At 38.1% G+C, this 18239-nt stretch overlaps 1 protein-coding gene across 2 annotated transcripts; it reads left to right on the forward strand.

Annotated features, from left to right (window-relative positions):
* Positions 1 to 1375: 1375 nt before the first annotated feature.
* Positions 1376 to 4488, forward strand: txnipb (thioredoxin interacting protein b). 2 transcript variants are annotated; one of them, XM_067449550.1, is made up of 6 exons: positions 1376 to 1990; positions 2575 to 2650; positions 2730 to 2877; positions 2965 to 3324; positions 3415 to 3714; positions 3880 to 4488. In XM_067449550.1, exons 1-6 carry the CDS (start codon positions 1735 to 1737, stop codon positions 3883 to 3885), a joined length of 1146 nt encoding a protein of 381 aa, XP_067305651.1. In that variant the 5' UTR covers positions 1376 to 1734; the 3' UTR covers positions 3886 to 4488. The 2 variants fall into 2 exon arrangements, with proteins under 2 accessions (XP_067305651.1, XP_067305650.1); XM_067449549.1 differs by having other exon boundaries at positions 3877 to 4487.
* The last annotated feature ends 13751 nt before the right edge of the window (positions 4489 to 18239 follow it).

The raw sequence follows: 18239 nt of genomic DNA on the forward strand, positions 1-18239 counted from the left end.
GAAAAACACTGATAAAGTATACTCGAGTAGAAAGTAAAAATACTCCACTAAAAGGTACTACTACAACTATCCATAACAGAGGGAGTTGAGCAATATCCCACCCTCTTCGCACAGGATTGGAACTGTGGAGATAGATGGACGACAATGAATGAGGTAAGCAGCTGTTTGTTTACAGCTATACTTATCACCGTGATGACGGATGGATGAGGGTTATATAATAAGACTCCTTCGAAACTTTTTGTAGGGGCTCCTGCAGTGAAATGTTTTGGATCAGTCAGCAGATGGCAGTGCTCATCCAATCAGAACAGTCCATGTGAACATTGTCTCTGTCACACACGTTTCAGAGCATGTGGACTGTTCATGGTTGGATTCGTTTGGTCATCTCTGATGACCACTGTCTTAACTGTACATGTGTAATTTGTCCATCATCTCTTGCATATTTATCAGATTTTCTCAAAATACCACAATGTCATTTTTGGACTCGTTTCAAGGAAATGACAATTTCAGACATGTAGCCTACTAGAGTAATGGTTTTATGACGTACCAGGGTAATACCATGGTTTTTAGTCATGTGCCAGGGCAATCCCATGGTATATTGACATGCACCAGGGTAATATGATGGAATTTCTACATGTACCAAGCTAATACCATGGTATTTTGACATGTACCAGAGTAATACACCATGGGATTTTGGCATGTACCAGAGTAATACACCATGGGATTTTGACATGTACCAGGCTAATAATGTGTTTTTTGGATATGCACCAGTGCAATAACATTGGTATTTTGGACATGTGCAAAGGTAATATTGTGTTTTTTGGACATGTACCAGGTTAATAGATTATCTGAGGTACCTATAGGTGGAGTGCCATTTAAATACATTGGCAAATGATTTTGTAAAGATTCGGTAGTAGGCTGTGGCATATCCTCTAATTAACCTTCTGTGACAGTATGATAATACAGTAACAGTGATGATAGTATGGTATTTTGGTATATGCATTTGCATGGTACTGTTAAGGTACCACATTAAATCTAAATAACATGGTTTCCCTGCTGGAAAAAAACTGTATAGACCAGCATAGCTGATCATACCAACATAAACCAGCATAGTTTACCATCCAATACCATTACTTTACAGCCTGTGTACAAACAGTTCATTCTTTGGTGTCATTCAGTTTATGTAAAAAAGAAATCCCCAATGAATGTCAGACGTGAGTGTCCATATAACTTGTTTTGGAGCATGGCATAATGCCCTCATGCTCCACCCCTGCATCATATAACTACTCCACCTGCTCCATATAATTACTCCACCTCCTCAAAGACTCCTGCCCCTTACCCACGAGCTGTCCACGCGCTCTGGCCAGATTGCCATTGGCCGAGTGGACGCAAACAGCCTGTGTGTCCTATGAGAGAGACGCGGCTGGGGCGACCCACGGGGCGCATGTGGGTGTCCAGCACTGATGCCCATGTGTGTCCAGCTCGCATCATCATCAGAGCGGTCGTGTGAACTATATAACCACCCACTCCCACTCAGTGTTTACTGACAGAACAGAGTGACCAACATCTAATCGAAAGTAATTTTTCAACAGGAAATAACACCATCACCTTTACCGGTGAGCTTGTTGCTGAACTGACTTATTCAGTTACTTTGATAGTCAAAATAGAAAGTTAATAAAACTGTTAGTGGTAGCCTACTATTGGATTTCTTATTCGCAAAATTAATTAAATAGCAAAATGGGCGTACTTACAAAGAAACTCATGATCTTCGAGGTTCAGTTGAGTGACCCTAACAAGAGCGTGTACTGCGGCGGAGATAAAGTGGCCGGATGGGTGATCTTGGAGGTGGCGGAGGTGGTGCAGATTTCCGCGGTTAAACTGTTCGGAATTGGATGCGCTAGAGTCGATTATAATAAAGGAAAGCTGCGATGCAGGGAGGAGATTGAGTATCTGAAATATGAAGACATTCTTCACCTGGATCATCAGCCAACAGGTGAGACACACACACGAATTCAGAAGGGTCTACTTTTCAACAATTTTTTGGAGGGCGCAATCTAAAGTTGTTTTATAGCGACCCTTGCAACGTTATCTAACCGTCAATAATATATTTGTAAAATCTATAAAAAATAAAGTGATAAATAATGTCTGTATCCAACATTTTGTCGATGTATCGTACAGCGGAAAGCTACACTGTTGCTATAGTAACCTCACTGCTCTACTTAGCGCGCTCTGACTAACCTTTAAATCTTACTGTAGTTGTCACTTAAACCGTAAATGTAAAATTAATGCATAATTTTAAGACCCCAAACCTTTGTTTTAACTTCTTTTGTGGTGGTTTCAAGCCCCTTAACTAGTTGTGTTTATTTTTAGACAACAATTTGAACAAGGATGGACAAAATATTTTTTCCCATGTAGCCTAACTTCTATACTCTAATTTTGGTGTGGGTTGAATTTAGTTATTTGTGTATAGAATGGTGGTAACCTATGGAATGGGACATGTAGCCTATTTTATAAGACACGAAGATGAGTAAATGATGAATTTTGAGTGTTTCATAAAGCACAATCTTGTCTCCACAGATGCAGATGGATCAATCACTCTCAGGCCTGGAAACAAATACAAGTTCATGTTTGGTTTCGAACTTCCTCAGGCAGGGTGGGTTTCTTTTTTAAATGTCCTATTACAAATATTGCATTACGTTATTAGTATTTTAACATAAGACCTTTAAAAACAGGTGTCTAGCTTCCTCGTATATTGGAAAGTTTGGCTCAGTTCAGTACTACGTGAAGGCCGTCGTAGAGAAATCAGGCCACCCGTATGCAGAATGCAAACGATATTTCGAGGTAGAGGAACCCATTGATGTCAACACCCAAGAGCTCATGGTGAGTAAGTCTTTAAGTTCTGTTAAACACATACATGGTTATAATAGGAGTAAGAACTTTAGTAGCCTACTTTCTGTTTCCTCTCAGGCCCCAGTTACAGGAGCAAAACAGAAGAAAGTCACCTGCATGTTTATTCCCGACGGCAGCGTTTCCGTGGCCGCTCGCATAGGCCGGAAAGGTTACAGTGAAGGAGAAGACATTTGCATTGATGCTCAGTTCGAGAATAACTGCTCTCGGATCATCGTTCCTAAAGCTGCCATCGTAGCCAAGCACATTTACCTGGCGAACGGCCGCACCAAAGTGTTTCATGAGAAACTCATTTCTGTCAGGGGTAACCACATCATCTCTGGCATGCGTGACATGTGGCAGGGGAGAGTCCTCCGTGTGCCCAAGCTGAAGCCCACCATCCTGGGCTGTGACATTATCCACGTCGACTACTCTCTGAGGGTAAGTTATATTCTTGATAATCAATGCAGATGCTTCAGATACCTGCGACTCAGAGGTTAACCTCTATGGTGTCTCTTTGTCCGGGGTTAGATCTCTGTGCACATCCCAGGAAGCGAGAAGCTGATCCTTGAACTGCCTCTGATCATTGGGACGATTCCATACAGTGGCATTAACAGTCGCACCAGCAGCATAAGCAGCCAGGATGGAAGTGCCACCTCCAGCACCTGCGTGTCGCTCCCATCTTCTCCACCCAGCTACAGCGAGATTTCACGGGACAACCGCATGGATAGTTCCTTCATTCCACTCCTGAATGATTACGATGAGGATGACAGTCCTATCTTCATGAATATTAGCGAGTATCAGCTTCCCCCTCCCCCAGCATACACTGAGGTACACACACACACACACACACACACACACACACACACACACACACACACACACACACACACACACACACACACACACACTAACAGATATATTTAAACACAGCATTTCCCCCTTGTTGAGATTGCATTAAGGATTGTGTCTGTCTTTTCTCTGATTAAACAGCAGAACTGAGACTGCTTTGGCAATGGAGTTCTCCCCTTGCTGCCATAAAAACTCCAGTAGACGATCAAACACAGGAAGATTTAGATATCAGAACGCAGAATGAAAGTGCAAAAGGACCATGCATGATCTACTCGACTTGTGGACTATGGAACGCTGCATCACATCAAGAACCGGTTGATTGCAAATCGGTGAAGTCGTCAGGACATTTTTGCTGATGTAAGAATTCCCCTTTTAAAATGACCATTGACAACTTTGTTTAATTCTGAAGAACCCTCAGCATCTGAGAAAGTTTGTACATTTATGATTTTGCCATATTGGTATAATATTCAGTCTATAATATAATTTGTATAATACTGTCTTGCAGAAAAACGGACAGTATTTTTGTGATGCACAAATATGTGAGGAATTTTTGTGTGGAAACAATTGTATATCAGACTGAGCTATTTGTTTGTCTAGTAGTCTAGTATCAAAATCCTATCAGCATATATATTTCTGATTTAATAGCTAGAAATCAGAATATGCAATAGAGTGTTAGTGTCAAATTTAAATTGATTTTGTGCATTTTGTACTCTTTTTTTTAAATTTTATTTGAACTTCTTGAATACAATAAAGGTTGAAATGATCATATGCAATTAAGTGTCATTAATATGAGACCCCCAACTTCTAAGAGATCTATCTATCTATCTATCTATCTATCTATCTATCTATCTATCTATCTATCTATCTATCTATCTATCTATCTATCTATCTATCTATCTATCTATCTATCTATCTATCTATCTATCTATCTATCTATCTATCTATCTATCGTAACTGTACTAAGCATGCAGTTTTGTTTTATAAAACATCTGGTGTGTAAAGTGTATTACCGTATCTAGTTCACACTCTTGGCATGACGATGAATGGAGAGCAAAGGTTGATAGCAGGAAACAAAACAAATAGCAATGTTATGATCACATGTTGTGTGTATCTGTAGGGGAATATTTTCTGCCTGGAAAATATTCAAGAGCTATTTACTCATGGCCAATGCATTTCCATCCATGGGCCTGTGTTCAGAATAGCATTTCAGTTACGTAATTCTAATCCAACTGGGCAAAGTGAACGTGCTGGTAACTATGAACACACTCTCACCAGATCAGATCATCTGTTGTACAGTACTTACCTACAGTTTTATATTTTTGGCTGTGCACTTTGGTCCACAAGTGAAATACTTCTATTTGGTATATTGTTCAGATTCCTTATTATTTGATCAGCTAAAATGATTGCTAATTGAATATGTGCAATATATTAATAAAGTGCATGCATACATTCATATGTGATGATATATTCAGAAAGGAGCAGCCCTGTCCGTGGACATCCGTGCAGGGCTGCATGCGTGCAGGGAAGGAACCTCGTCAAGGCAGAGATCAGCAATCCTGGAACCATTAAATCAGACATCTGATGCGGCTGTTTACTCACCGTGCAGCTGTTCCTCTTTATAGAGATCTCTCAAAAAGGATTTGTATCTCTCCTGACCCCCCTCTGTCTCACTCACGTACTCGCTCCATTTCCAGCTCTTGAACTTGAACCTGTTGAGCTCCAATCCAGATACGAGACTACTCGCTTTCTCTTGATTTTTCTGTAAGCTGCCATAAAACTGAAGTGAATAGTGTAATGTCATTGCATGGTATTGTGTGAGACAAATAAACCAGAGGTTGAAGCCCACTGCATAGGTCAGCTATGGAGGTGTCTCTGAACCTGTACTGGCATTTATAACTCATTGGATTTGCTGAGGAGTTTAAAGTGAAAATATCAGACAATCACACTAAACAGAGATGCAAGATTTATTCACACAGTTAGGGTTGGGTATCGCTTGAATTTTAATGATTCTGATTCTTATAGATTCCTAATTTCGATTCCAATAAGGTAAACAAAAAACCCCAACAACTTAGATTTTATTCACATTTATTCTGTCTTACTGCAAAACATTTAAATGTAGTTGAATACCAAAACCAAAAATCAACAGGGTAAAGAACACTTACAAGCAACAAATGAACAAATAAATACAACTGAACAAAAATACGATTTTCAGGTAGGTAGCTCCAAAAGTTATTCAGTCAAGAACAGCGAGTGAATTTGTCTCTTTGTCTTTTGTTGTTTAATTAAAGGTCCCGTTCTTCGCGATTCCATTTTTCAAACTTTAGTTAGTGTGTAATGTTGCTGTTAGAGTATAAATAATACCTGTAAAATTATAAAGCTCAAAGTTCAATGCCAAGCGAGATACTTTATTTAACAGAAGTTCCCTTTCAAAGCCTACAGCGAACGGCTGGTTTGGACTACACCCCTGCACTTCCTGCTGTAATGACTTCACTAGAACCGTTTGTTGACTAAAGCTCCGCCCACAAGAACACGCAAAATAGGGGGCGTTGTCTCCCACGTGGGCTTGCATCTCCCTGTTATGGTAAGAGGCGGGACCTTTCCGGGCAAAGTGCGCTAAGCTGCTGTTCAATCACAGCGCGGGAAGCGCTGGCCCAATCAGAACTCGTTATGTATTTCTGAAGGAGGGACTTCATAGAACAAGGAAATCATCAGGCCGTTTTTAGGACAGAGGAAACAGCGCTGTACAGATAAGTCAATTGTGTGAAAAATACTGTGTTTTTTTACACACGAAACATGAACTCATGTTATATTGCACACTGTAAACATAATCAAAGCTTCGAAAACATGCAAAGAACGGGACCTTTAACATTATTATAAAGATGGCAGCAGGAATATTAAACTGCTGTCACTTTAAGAGCTGCACGAATCCAAAATAACATTTTCTTTGTTAATTGCTTATGTTTACTTAAGACATAACCGACTGGTTATACAAGGATATTTTGACATATTTTCTGTGTATTTGTCCATTCAAGTGCAAAGAGATGCAAGAGAAGGTGGCTTTCTGTGTGCATGTTTTGGATTTGAAAAAAGTCTTCTTGAACTTGAACTGTTTAAAAAACGTATTAAAATAACTTTTTCTTTGTGCACGCTTTGGATGTGGTGAAGCACAGAAATCAATGTAAGTCTTCTTGGGTTTAAATGTTTCACGTCATGTTAAAATGCACACAAAAGAATCAATATGAGGAATCGAAATTAATTTTTTTTATATGTATCCGATTCCTGACATTAAAGGGTTACTTCAACGCTGGGAAGATGAATCTGTATTTAAACTGGGTCATTAATGTAGTAGAAATGTGAAATTATTTTTGAATTTGGTTCCTTCTAGACTGAGAAAAGACAGAAAATGTATTTTTGGCTCATGGGGATGAAAGACTACAATTCCCAGAATGCTTCGCTGCCCTGTGAGGCCGTTCCCAAAGCCACCGCTACTGGATTACTGTGACTGAGTTGAAGACACTACAGTTAAAAACTGAACATGTCTGTTCAATATAATGAGTGAGTCACCGCGCGAGTATCACAGCACTGAGCACTAACTGCAGGAGTGAGAGAAATGAGCTGATGAGCTCTCGTGATGAGAGCTGAGGTAATCAAATGAATGGTAAATGAGTGCCTGTAGCTGCGAGCTGAGCTGTGAGTGTGATCTCCATGCGCAGGTTCAAAACACGCGGAAATGGCTCCCTCTGCTGGCTGTAGTCTTTAGCCTTTGGCCAAACATTCCTCCTATGATGCAAATATCGTCAATTTGCATCATAGGAGGAATTTTTCCAGAAATAAAATGCATAAATCTCTTGTCTCGGGGTTATATGAGGGGGGAAAGCACAATCATTTGAATATACTCCAGGGTTTCTATAGCTGCGTTTCCATTACAGATTTGCGAAAAACTTTTGCGATATTTCTTAAATGTCGATAAAAAACTGTTGCGAAATGACAGCGTTTCCATAGCTGCAGTTATGCGACTAAAACATATTACTTTCCTCTCGCGATAGGTCATTCCAAAATGATGGCACTTGGTAGGTTTGTATATCCCATCCATCACACTAGCCATTATTATTATTGGAAGGAGACATACGTGTTATCCAAGCATTAATGGCAAGGAAAGCCCCTTAGGTTACTTAAGCGGCACGGATATGAGGTGTGTGTGTGTGTGTGTGTGTGTGTGTGTGTGTGTGTGTGTGTGTGTGTGTGTGTGTGTGTGTGTGTCAGATCTGCTTCAAGGTCTTCATGATAATGTGGCATTTCTGTGTTTAGCATCCAGTATTACTGTAATCCTATTGTCTTTTATGAGTTTAATAAAAAGCTCCGTCTCGTCTTCTCTCCAAACCGAACCATCATCTGTAAATAATGATCGACTTTTACGCGCGCCAGGTTGACGCGAGTAGAGCGAAATGTTTGAATTTGCATGGTAACTCAAATGTTTGTTGGTTTTTTTTGTTTTTGTTTTTACCACTTTCGTTATTTTGGCTAGATATTTCATTTGATGGGCATGTGAATTGAATTTAGAAATGCTTTGGAAAAGAAAAAAATGGCATTTAATAAACGAAATATTTTTTTTTAAAATGAAGACCGCGTTTGGAGTGAGTGCATGGAAAATAATTAATTCCCTGAGTCCACAAATAAAAATAGACAGTTTATAGTTTATAATTATGTCTTGAACTTATCTGTATAGCTAAAAATGACAAGAGTATTGTGAATTGTTTCATCTCTCTTAAAGGAAGAAGGAAAAAATGAGAACGTCGGCGCTTTTATCGGCCGTGGGTTAAAGAAAACAGCCTAACTACGAAACTAAATAGGCTACGTTTAGGACTAAACATTAGCCTGTTATATTATTATTTTAATTTATATGTTCATTATGAAAAGTGAGCAGCATGAGTAAGAATCGCAATATGTTTGTGACCTGGGGAGTCACATGATTTTGATCACTTCGAGTTTTATTTTCTAGAAAGTCTTTCTTAATTTTTTTTTTTTCGTTTTGTATAAATTGTATTTTTATTTTTATCGATGTTTCATCAATTAATTGCCTGTTTATTAAATAAGAAGCAAACTAAGATCGTCTGGAATGGATTGACGTGCGTAACTGGCCTGTTTCCTCGGCCTTTGAGTAAGGCTGAAACTATAGGCTATCTCTTTCTGTTTTAATACATTTCTTGAATATATGTCTTAATTACAGTATATATAGCCTGTAGTCCTTATTAGGAGAAAATATATGTCCTTTTAACTACATTATCTTTACGGTGTGGAATTGAGTGGAAAATATAATAGGTGTGTTCGACATCGGCTGCGGCTGGATGCATGCGATCGGCGAGAGTAGCCGAGTGCAGGCGGGGAGGAGCTGCAAACGGAGACGTGAAGTCGGACACTTTCTACTTCCCGTGGTGACGCTTGAGCTGTGTTTGCAAACTTAATCACATCTAAAGTTAAATAAATGCAATATTTCTCAAATACACAGATGTTTCAAATGATATTTTCATCCAATACTTTATATACTGCTTAATAAAGCATCTGTTTGGACAAGATTAAAGGTTCAACATATAAACCACACTATCAATGAAGTGGTGTCAACGTTTTTTATCAGTTTTAGTTTGATAAACATGACAATATAACGTCGCGACTACATGAAAAGAGGTTTTACTGTTATAAATAAATTATTTGTGAGCATTAGTGTAACATAAGGTTTTAGAATAAACACGAAACACACGTGTTCACTGTCATGCGGTGAATCCGGCCAATCGTGGATCAGCTGTGTCGTCATCAGAGCTCGAGCAGCCTCCTGCAGCCACCCTTGAGAATCTGCGGCGGCTGCATCAGCCGCCTGCTCTCGAATCGCTCTCGCGGTACTTTGTTGACATACGTCACAGTCACGTGCCGTCGGCGCTGTCTCAAGTCGGACAAAATTTCTAACCGGCATGCACTGCTTCAAGTCAGCCGCCGATCGGTCTGCGCATCGCTAGGGGAAGTCGAACAAGCCTGATATATTGGCCCTATGTTGCAGCAATGCGTCACCGCAACAGGTGACCTGTAAATGCAAAAAAACCGTTTCCATTGCAGTTTTGCGAAAATGTCCTTTTTCGAATTGCCTGAAAAACCACCTCATGAGAGCGTAAAAACTTTTTTGCGATATATGGGAGTTTTTGCGAAATTGCCGCGTTTCCATTAGGCGTGTTTTCAATTCGCAATTTCAATATGCGCAATTTGAAGGGTAATGGAAACGCGCCTTCTGATACAAAGCCATATGCTAATCGCTGAAGTAACCCTTTAAGTATCCGATTCCAGAATTGGAATAAATGTTCGATTCCCAACCATACATACAATACAGTATCTGTGAGGTCGTCTCATTGACTTTTAATGTTCAGTTAAAGAATTAGAATTAGAAAAGCCTTAATTAGAATTAGTTCACCTTAACTATTACCATTACAGACCGCTTATGAATTAAAAAAAAAAAAAAAAAAAAAAAAAAAAAAATATATATATATATATATATATATATATATATATATATATAGATAGAGAGAGAGAGAGAGAGAGAGAGAGAGAGAGAGAGAGTGTGTGAAGGTATCTTGTTTTATTATTTAATTTAATGTCATTTATTTTCTATGACCCAGTAGTCTTTGGTTTCTCCAGTGTAATGTGAGTGCTGTAAGTCCTGCTGACTAATGCTGCCAACTGTTAGCTATTATTGACAGGTATGATATGAACCGTAATGCTTTCAGTCAAAGCAGTTTATTGTTTTGGTTTCCATTGTGTGGGTTAAAAAATATAATGGAAGTCAATGGGAACAGAAACATTTACCAACATTCTTCAAAATATCTTTTTTTTTTGTTTCACAGAAAAAGAAATGCATTCGAGTTTGGAATGACATGAGGGTGAGTAAATAATTTTTGGGTGACTTTAAAAACAAAATAAAAACATATTTCACCTTTAAAGGAACAGTATGGAAGTTTCACAGCTAGAGGTCGCTTATTTAAAATAATAACAGACGTAGCTTGATGACGCTGTGAATGAGCATGGAATTGGAGGTGTCGTCTGTAGCTCCATAGAAAGATAGAAAGCAATTCGATGGGACATTTTATAAACGTTAATACTTTATTGCTTTATTTTGGTTTATTACATGGCTCTGTGAAATACTTGATTCTCATTGGTCAATCGCACATTCCAGCGGTATGTTATTTCCAGATAACAACCGCTCATCCGGGTACTACGAGTTATTTTGACCGGTACTACTTCTATGCTTAACGCTGGCGCCATCTTGTGGCTGTTAAATACTTAAACAGTCATGGCTACAATGGAAGACTTCAAGGCGGTTTCCTTTATTAAGTTTTAAATATGGATATTTTCTTACACAAACACATCGATTCGAATCCAAAGGCTCTATTAACCCATCGGAGTTGCGTGGAGCACTTTATTTGACGGACAGCTGCATTTTTTATGGACTTCATAAACAGCTACAACTACTGCTGTGATTAACGTTAGCCTGGACATTTTAAATTCCGATTGTATTTGTCTGAAAGAAGAATGTCATATACACCTAAAATGACCTGAGGGTGAGTAAATCATAGGTTTGGTTTCATTTTTGGGTGAACTAGCCCTTTCAGCATTCATTTTCAACATTTAGAAGCAATAGATAAAGGCTTAAAGCAGTTTGGAACTGTTTTTCTTCGCGGAAGCTTTGCGTAAGAGCTAATAAAATATTTAATCTCAAACAATATTTTGTGTCTAATTTATTTGAGACTAGTAGCCGTGTAATAAGCGGGATAATGTACACCCAGCCGGTTGTTATGCAGAATAAACCCCTTCAGAGTGATGCAAGTCCTGATCACTCTGTCGGGGTTTATTCTGCGATAACAACCGGCTGGGTGTACATTATTCCTTAGATGAAGTAGGGCAGGGTGAGAGCCAGGGACATTTTATGTTGCTGTTTTTATTATGTGTACATGCCGCAGACGGCCGCTGCTGCTTTTTTCATTTTGTTGTTTATGGATATTTTACATTGCTACATTTAAATTTCACCTCCTTCCTTGAATTTTGTTACAGCTTGATCACTTAAATTCACATTATTTTATTTAATTGTAATGAAAGTTGCTGCTCATACAGGTTACTTTATTTTACAAAATTTAAATTGTGGGGTATTTTACAAAATTTAAATACAGCGCTGTTTTACTTTAAACATATTTGGGTGTGTTGAAAGTTGTTATAACGTTACTTGGTGTGCGTTAGCTCGATGGCTGGTATGAGACTCGTTGCACATTGGAGTAAGCTAAGATCAAACTTAGAACATCATAAATGATGGATGACTTGTGTTGCTAAATAACATGCAATTAATTTTAAAATATAAGGGATAATGTTTTCTGTCAATAGTATCAAAATAGTTGCTCACCTGCCTAATAAAACATTATAATAAAGTGTCTTTGGTGTTTTTATTTGAAGTAAATTTGAAATGTGATGTATGACTGATTTAAACATTGTTGAAAACATTTGGGATAAAATATGTAAAGTACACAACAGTGTTCTAGTGGATATTTTAATCCAAAAATTACATATTAATTTTACTTATTTTATTTACATGTTGTTTCCCTGAGGTTGGTTTCTCTGAAAAGTGTATGTTTGTATATTTGAGCGCAGCAACATAGGTTGAACTGATGGTGGGATTTTGTGGTGGGGATTTCTTCTTTGGTCAAAGAATGGGGGAGAAAGAAATTACACACCATCCCTTTACTGTATGCGTGCTGGGATGGAACTACATCAAAGTCAACATTCCTGGATCCATCAGATGAGAGAATCGGATACCTGATATGGTTGTTTACTCACTATGCAGCTGTTCCTTTTCTTAGAAAAGGATCTGTATCTTTCCTGACCTACCTCACGTACTCTAGTCCAGCTCTTGAACTTTAGCCTAGTTTAGAAATCCATCCAAGTAGAACTATTTTTCCTAGTCTCTTTTTGCTTTTTCTGTGAGTTTCGATTGGTTGCAGTGACAAGAGTGATTCCATTGCAAGAGAAGAGCACCGCACACTGTGCCTTTTTATCATTCTTGCTTTTGTAGAGCATATTAAAATGAAAATGTCAAACAGTTAAGCTTTTAAGTAAGTAGCTTTTATTATCCTAGGTGCCACAGTACTAATTATTTTAGGCATCAGCTTTCACTTTGCTATAATCCAGTTGTTTTAGGTTTCTCTTGTTATGTGAGAGAAGCAGGTCGTCCAGCTGACTAATGAAGTCTACTCCCAACAGGGAAAGCGGAACTCTCTGCTGTGATTGGCAGGTGCAACATGGGTCTTGGTATTTGTTTGACATAGTGTGGCCTAGAATTTAAGGGATTTTTTTACATATGCAAAATAGAGATGATGTCAGTGAGATATGTTATTAATAACCCTGACCAAGCTAATGCAGATGTTATAGATAATATAGCTAACACACATAATAAGGATGGATAGCATCCTTTATGAACTGGACAAAATACTACAGCATATATAGGCTACAGCTCATGAATTTGGTATTTGAACAAATCTGTAACCCAAAAATTATTCTCAGGCATATAAATTGTCTGGCAGCAGGAAACACAATATCCTAAACCGATTAAAGGACATGAAGAATTTCACTCTTATTTTGACTTATGACCACCTAGCAAGCAAAGTCTTTACCAACTACGCAAACTACCCAGAAAAAACTAGTCACATAATCTGTTTAGCCTACTAAAATTAGTTATTCAGATTTATTCAGTGATTATTTCTGCATTTAGCCAAGGCCTATATTGCTACGCCAGTAACGTAGACTGGGAAAAGTGTAATTTTTGTGTAGCCTATTTTTATGAGTTATTCAATCTTTAACCAATTCTTTAAAAACACAGAAACGTATTATACCTTATTTGAATGTATGTGCCTCCAGAAATCCAGAATTCCCTGTTCATGCAGTTTTGTTCACAAAGAACAACATCATTGCAGCCAAAGTCTCAAAAAACCCGGATTCATTCAACAAAGAGACGGAACCGAGTAGGTTTAACCAGTCCGAAACCACAGTTATCGAGTGCACTCATTTAATCCCATAATGCACCGCAATAACGAGTCTTTTTTTATTTTTGTGTAGCAAGTACAACCATTTACAACCGTAACGTAAGCTGCGTCCGAAAAAAGAAAGAATGAATTCCCGCGTCTCGACCATATGGTCTCGACAGAAGAGCACTTGCAGCTGGTCCTTGGGTAGCCTACAGCAAAGAATATAGGAAGACGGTGCACACTCCAATTCATTTATGAATGGGAGAAAGTGCAATGGAGTGATGCAGGTATGATGTCACTTTTGATTAAAACCAGACCATTCTTGGTAGTAACTATTGCCGGAAGTTCTAGTTGCACTGGTTCCCTCGTAAAAAAAAAACAATGAAGCTTCTGACAACTCTTTCAGTTTTTATCTAAAAACATTTTCCCAAAATGTTTGAGTTGGGCTAGTTTAAGAGCACAATTACGAGCATAATGAGGCAGTAAAAGCGGACTCAGTTTATCAGTTTAATCTCTACAGCCTCCTCTCCCATTTAGCCACTTAGCAACCTCTTTTTTCAAGACACATAACAGCTTCAAAAAATTTCGGTTTTTGTTGTTGTTGTTGTTGTCATGATTCAAGAGTTTAAAAACAAAATGTATGAGACAGTTGTTGTCAGATTTCATTGGTGATTTCAAATATGAAATTTAAAGTGATAGTTCACCCAAAATTGAAAATTGTATTATCTGCTTACCCCATTGACTGTAAAAAAAAAATTATAGACATAGTGTCCGTGACGTCACCCATAGGATTCCAATGAGCCACTCTGAAGCTTAAAGGGGCGAGCTGGGCGTTGCCATCTTGCGAGCAAGTCATTGCGCGTCACTCCCGAATAACTCGAACCGTTGCTCCTATAATGCATGTCAATGGGTCTAGATGGGGTAAGCAGATAAACATCAGATTTTAATTTTTAGGTGTACTATATCTTTAATTGTACGCTTGGCAAACAGTTTTCCCCATTCAAACAGATAGGACCTGCACTTGCATTTCAAAGATGGTCGCTGAGTGAAAATTGTCTTAAATGTACTTTGGTAGAGCGTAATATCATACAGGTATAATTCCCTTTTTAATTGATCATTACATTGTTTAATTAAGGTTTATACATGCTAATTTCCATTACAGAGTTCAAGATAAATTATTTCATATGAGCTACCAGTTTGCTAAGTTTTAAATGATTATTAAACAGCAAGCAAAAACTATGCAAAAACGGCCGACCTTCCAGTGCACTCAGTGTCCAAATTCACTCACTTGTTCCCATTCACTCCTTCAAGTGGACAATGTTAGTTGACTAAATTAGGGAATAGTGAATGAGGGTATAGGGGGAAATGAACAGTCTGCATTCGTTCAAGGATTCTTCACCAGCGTAATAATGCTAATAGCTACCTTGGATGCATTTGTAAATGGCTTTGTACGCGTCTTCTAAATGCATAAATTACTATGTAGATTTACACCAGACTGGACTTACAACATTTGGATAGAGACCAGTCTATTAAAAAGAAGTGGTGGAACAGGCAGAATGCCATAACCAGCTGAAAAGATTAGTTCGTTTTGCCTTGTTCTACAACTGTCAAACTAGGCTATATAGCCTTGGAGAGGAGACCAGGAGAATCTTTGTTAAAGCAACATTTTTAAATGTCATATATATACTGTATACAGTTAGGAAAATACATATTTTAACACCCTGCAATTTTGCAAGTTCTCTCACTTAGAAATCATGGAGGGGTCTGAAATTGTCATCGTAGGTGCAAAAAATAATAATCCAGAAATCACTATATATGCTTTTTTTAACTATTTATTTGCATGATACAGCTGCAAATAAGTATTTGGTATATTGGTATACCAAATGTTAATATTTGGTACAGTAGCCTTTGTTTGCAATTACAGAGGTCAAACGTTTCCTGTAGTTTTTCACCAGGTTTGCACACACTGCAGGAGGGATTTTGGCCCACTCCTCCACACAGATCTTCTCTAGATCAGTCAGGTTTCTGGCCTGTCACTGAGAAACACAGAGTTTGTTCTCCCTCCAAAGATTCTCTATTGGGTTTAGGTCTGGAGAATGGCTAGGCCACGCCAGAAACTTGATATGCTTCTTACAGAGCCACTCCTTGGTTATCCTGGCTGTGTGCTTTGGGTCATTGTCATGTTGGAAGACCCACCCTCGACCCATCTTCAATGCTCTAACTGAGGGAAGGAGGCTGTTGCCCAAAATCTCGAAATACATGGCCCCGGTCATCCTCTTCTTAATACAGTGCAGTCGCCCTGTCCCATGTGCAGAAAACACCCCCAAAGCATGATACTACCACCCCCATGCTTCAGAGTAGGGAGGGTGTTCTTGGGATGGTACTCATTCTTCTTCTTCCTCCAAACACATTTAGTGGAATTATGACCAAAAAGTTCTATTTTGGTCTCATCTGACAACATGACTTTCTCCCATGACTCCTCTGGATCATCCAAATGGTCATTGACAAACTTAAGATGAGCCTGGACACGTGCTGGTTTAAGCAGGGGAAACTTCCGTGCCATGCATGATTTCAAACTAGGGCTGTTAATCGGTTACATTTTTTTTATCTAATTAATGACATACTCTGTGATTAATTAATCTAAATCACATACATAATTTTTGCTGTCAAAGTATATTAAATATTTAAATTCAAATGAATCAATGAATTATTAGCAAGAACAGAATGTATCTGAATCAGAATTAAGAATCAGAACAGAATGTATCTGAATTGACAGCTTACCTGTATCCTGTAAGGTATATATATATATATATATATATATATATATATATATATATATATATATATATATATATATAATATCTTACAGGTAAGCTGTCAATTCAGATACATTATGTTCTGATTCTTAAACTTAAACTCTTAAATCTTGTTGAACTAGGCTATAATAAAACAACACAGGATATGAGCAAGAGTCAACATGATATTGTCAAATGCATTTAAATTCAAAACCTCCCTGTTTGGGAGGATATCTGTGTGCTAATAGCAGTCCAGGCAGAGTTGCTCTGAGTTTTATCCCTGAATCAGGTTTCAGTGACCTTTACATTAGTAACAGTTTCATCCAGGGCTTCCTGTCATCTTCAGCTGATATTTTGTTGAATGTTGACTCCCTTTTCTGTTTGCTGGTCACTGCATAAGTTTGACAATCTCCTCTAGAAAGTTTTATTTAGCCAACATATATCTGGGAATGTAACACAAGAGATGTTCTATTTAATAAATAATGGATTGCCTGAATCATGTTGGCATTATATTTTAGCTCTGAACTGATCATTATGCTCTCATGCTCATTCAAATGGGATGAGTGATGTGAACACAGATAAAGGTTTTACCATGCAGTGTCCTACAATCTCAGACCTCTAGTGTCAAAAAGAATCGTGTGCCTGGAATAAGTGTGTATGGACTGAGTATTCTTTGTATAAATCTTAATTATTATGGAGAGCAGGACAGGTCGGACATTATTATGTAGGGTGCTCACGTTTCTTTTGTTTTCAGTACACGGCTAGCCAGATGGAATGCTTCATCCCAATTAAATGAGCTGAAGGACAGAGGCCATCTCCTCGCCTCCTTTCTCGGTAAGTGTGTTTGTGTTTTTTTCAGCTTAAAAGGATTCTCTGTGTAGCCTATTCATCAGGCCTATAGATGGCATTTTGATTGAAAATGTGCAGAATGGGTTTAAAAACATGATAAAATATGTTAAATAATATACTGTAAACTCATTGGTTGCTGAAAGCATTATCAAATTAGTTATTTAGTCAAAAAATATTTAATTAACACATACACCGATCAGGCATTACATTATGTCCACTGACAGATGAAGTGAATAACTGATTATCTCTTCATCACGGCACCTGTTAGTGGGTGGGTATATTAGGCGAGTGAACATTTTATCTTCAAAGATGTTGTGTTAGAAGCAGGAAAATGGGCAAGCGTATGGATTTGAGAGTTTGACAAGGGCCAAATTGTGATGGCTAGACGACTGGGTCTGAGCATTTCAAAACTGCAGCTCTTGTGGGGTGTTCCCGATCTGCAGTGGTCAGTATCTATCAAATGTAGTCAAAGGAAGCATCTTGGTTCACACACCTTCTGCTGTCCGTGAGGTCATTATGCTCTCTGCAGATAAGGATAATGTTGATAACATTATTAACAGGGTGCTTTAACTTATTCACATTATTTGACTGATGTAATGCAAAGGAATTTTAAAATAAAACCAGATTTTAACATTTTTGTTTATCATCTGATTATCAGCCCATTTGCATGTGCCTATTTACCACATTACATATAATTATTTAATTTAAACATTTGAAATAAAAGATAGATTTTTTTTAATGAACACACACGTCACATTTTGTTATTTTTCTCTAAGCAGTTCTGTTCTCTGCACAGTGAAAATTTCAGTCATAA

This window comes from Pseudorasbora parva, chromosome 7, assembly GCF_024679245.1.
Source record: "Pseudorasbora parva isolate DD20220531a chromosome 7, ASM2467924v1, whole genome shotgun sequence".
In the NCBI taxonomy this organism is placed as follows: Eukaryota; Metazoa; Chordata; class Actinopteri; order Cypriniformes; family Gobionidae; genus Pseudorasbora; species Pseudorasbora parva.

Excerpts from the sequence above, each read along its gene's own strand:
- txnipb (XM_067449549.1), top strand. The coding sequence starts at position 1,735 with ATGGGCGTACTTACAAAGAAACTCATGATCTTCGAGGTTCAGTTGAGT. Across the intron at positions 2,651-2,729 it reads TTCGAACTTCCTCAGGCAGG|GTGTCTAGCTTCCTCGTATA; the intron begins GTGGGTTTCTTT and ends CTTTAAAAACAG. Across the intron at positions 2,878-2,964 it reads TCAACACCCAAGAGCTCATG|GCCCCAGTTACAGGAGCAAA; the intron begins GTGAGTAAGTCT and ends GTTTCCTCTCAG.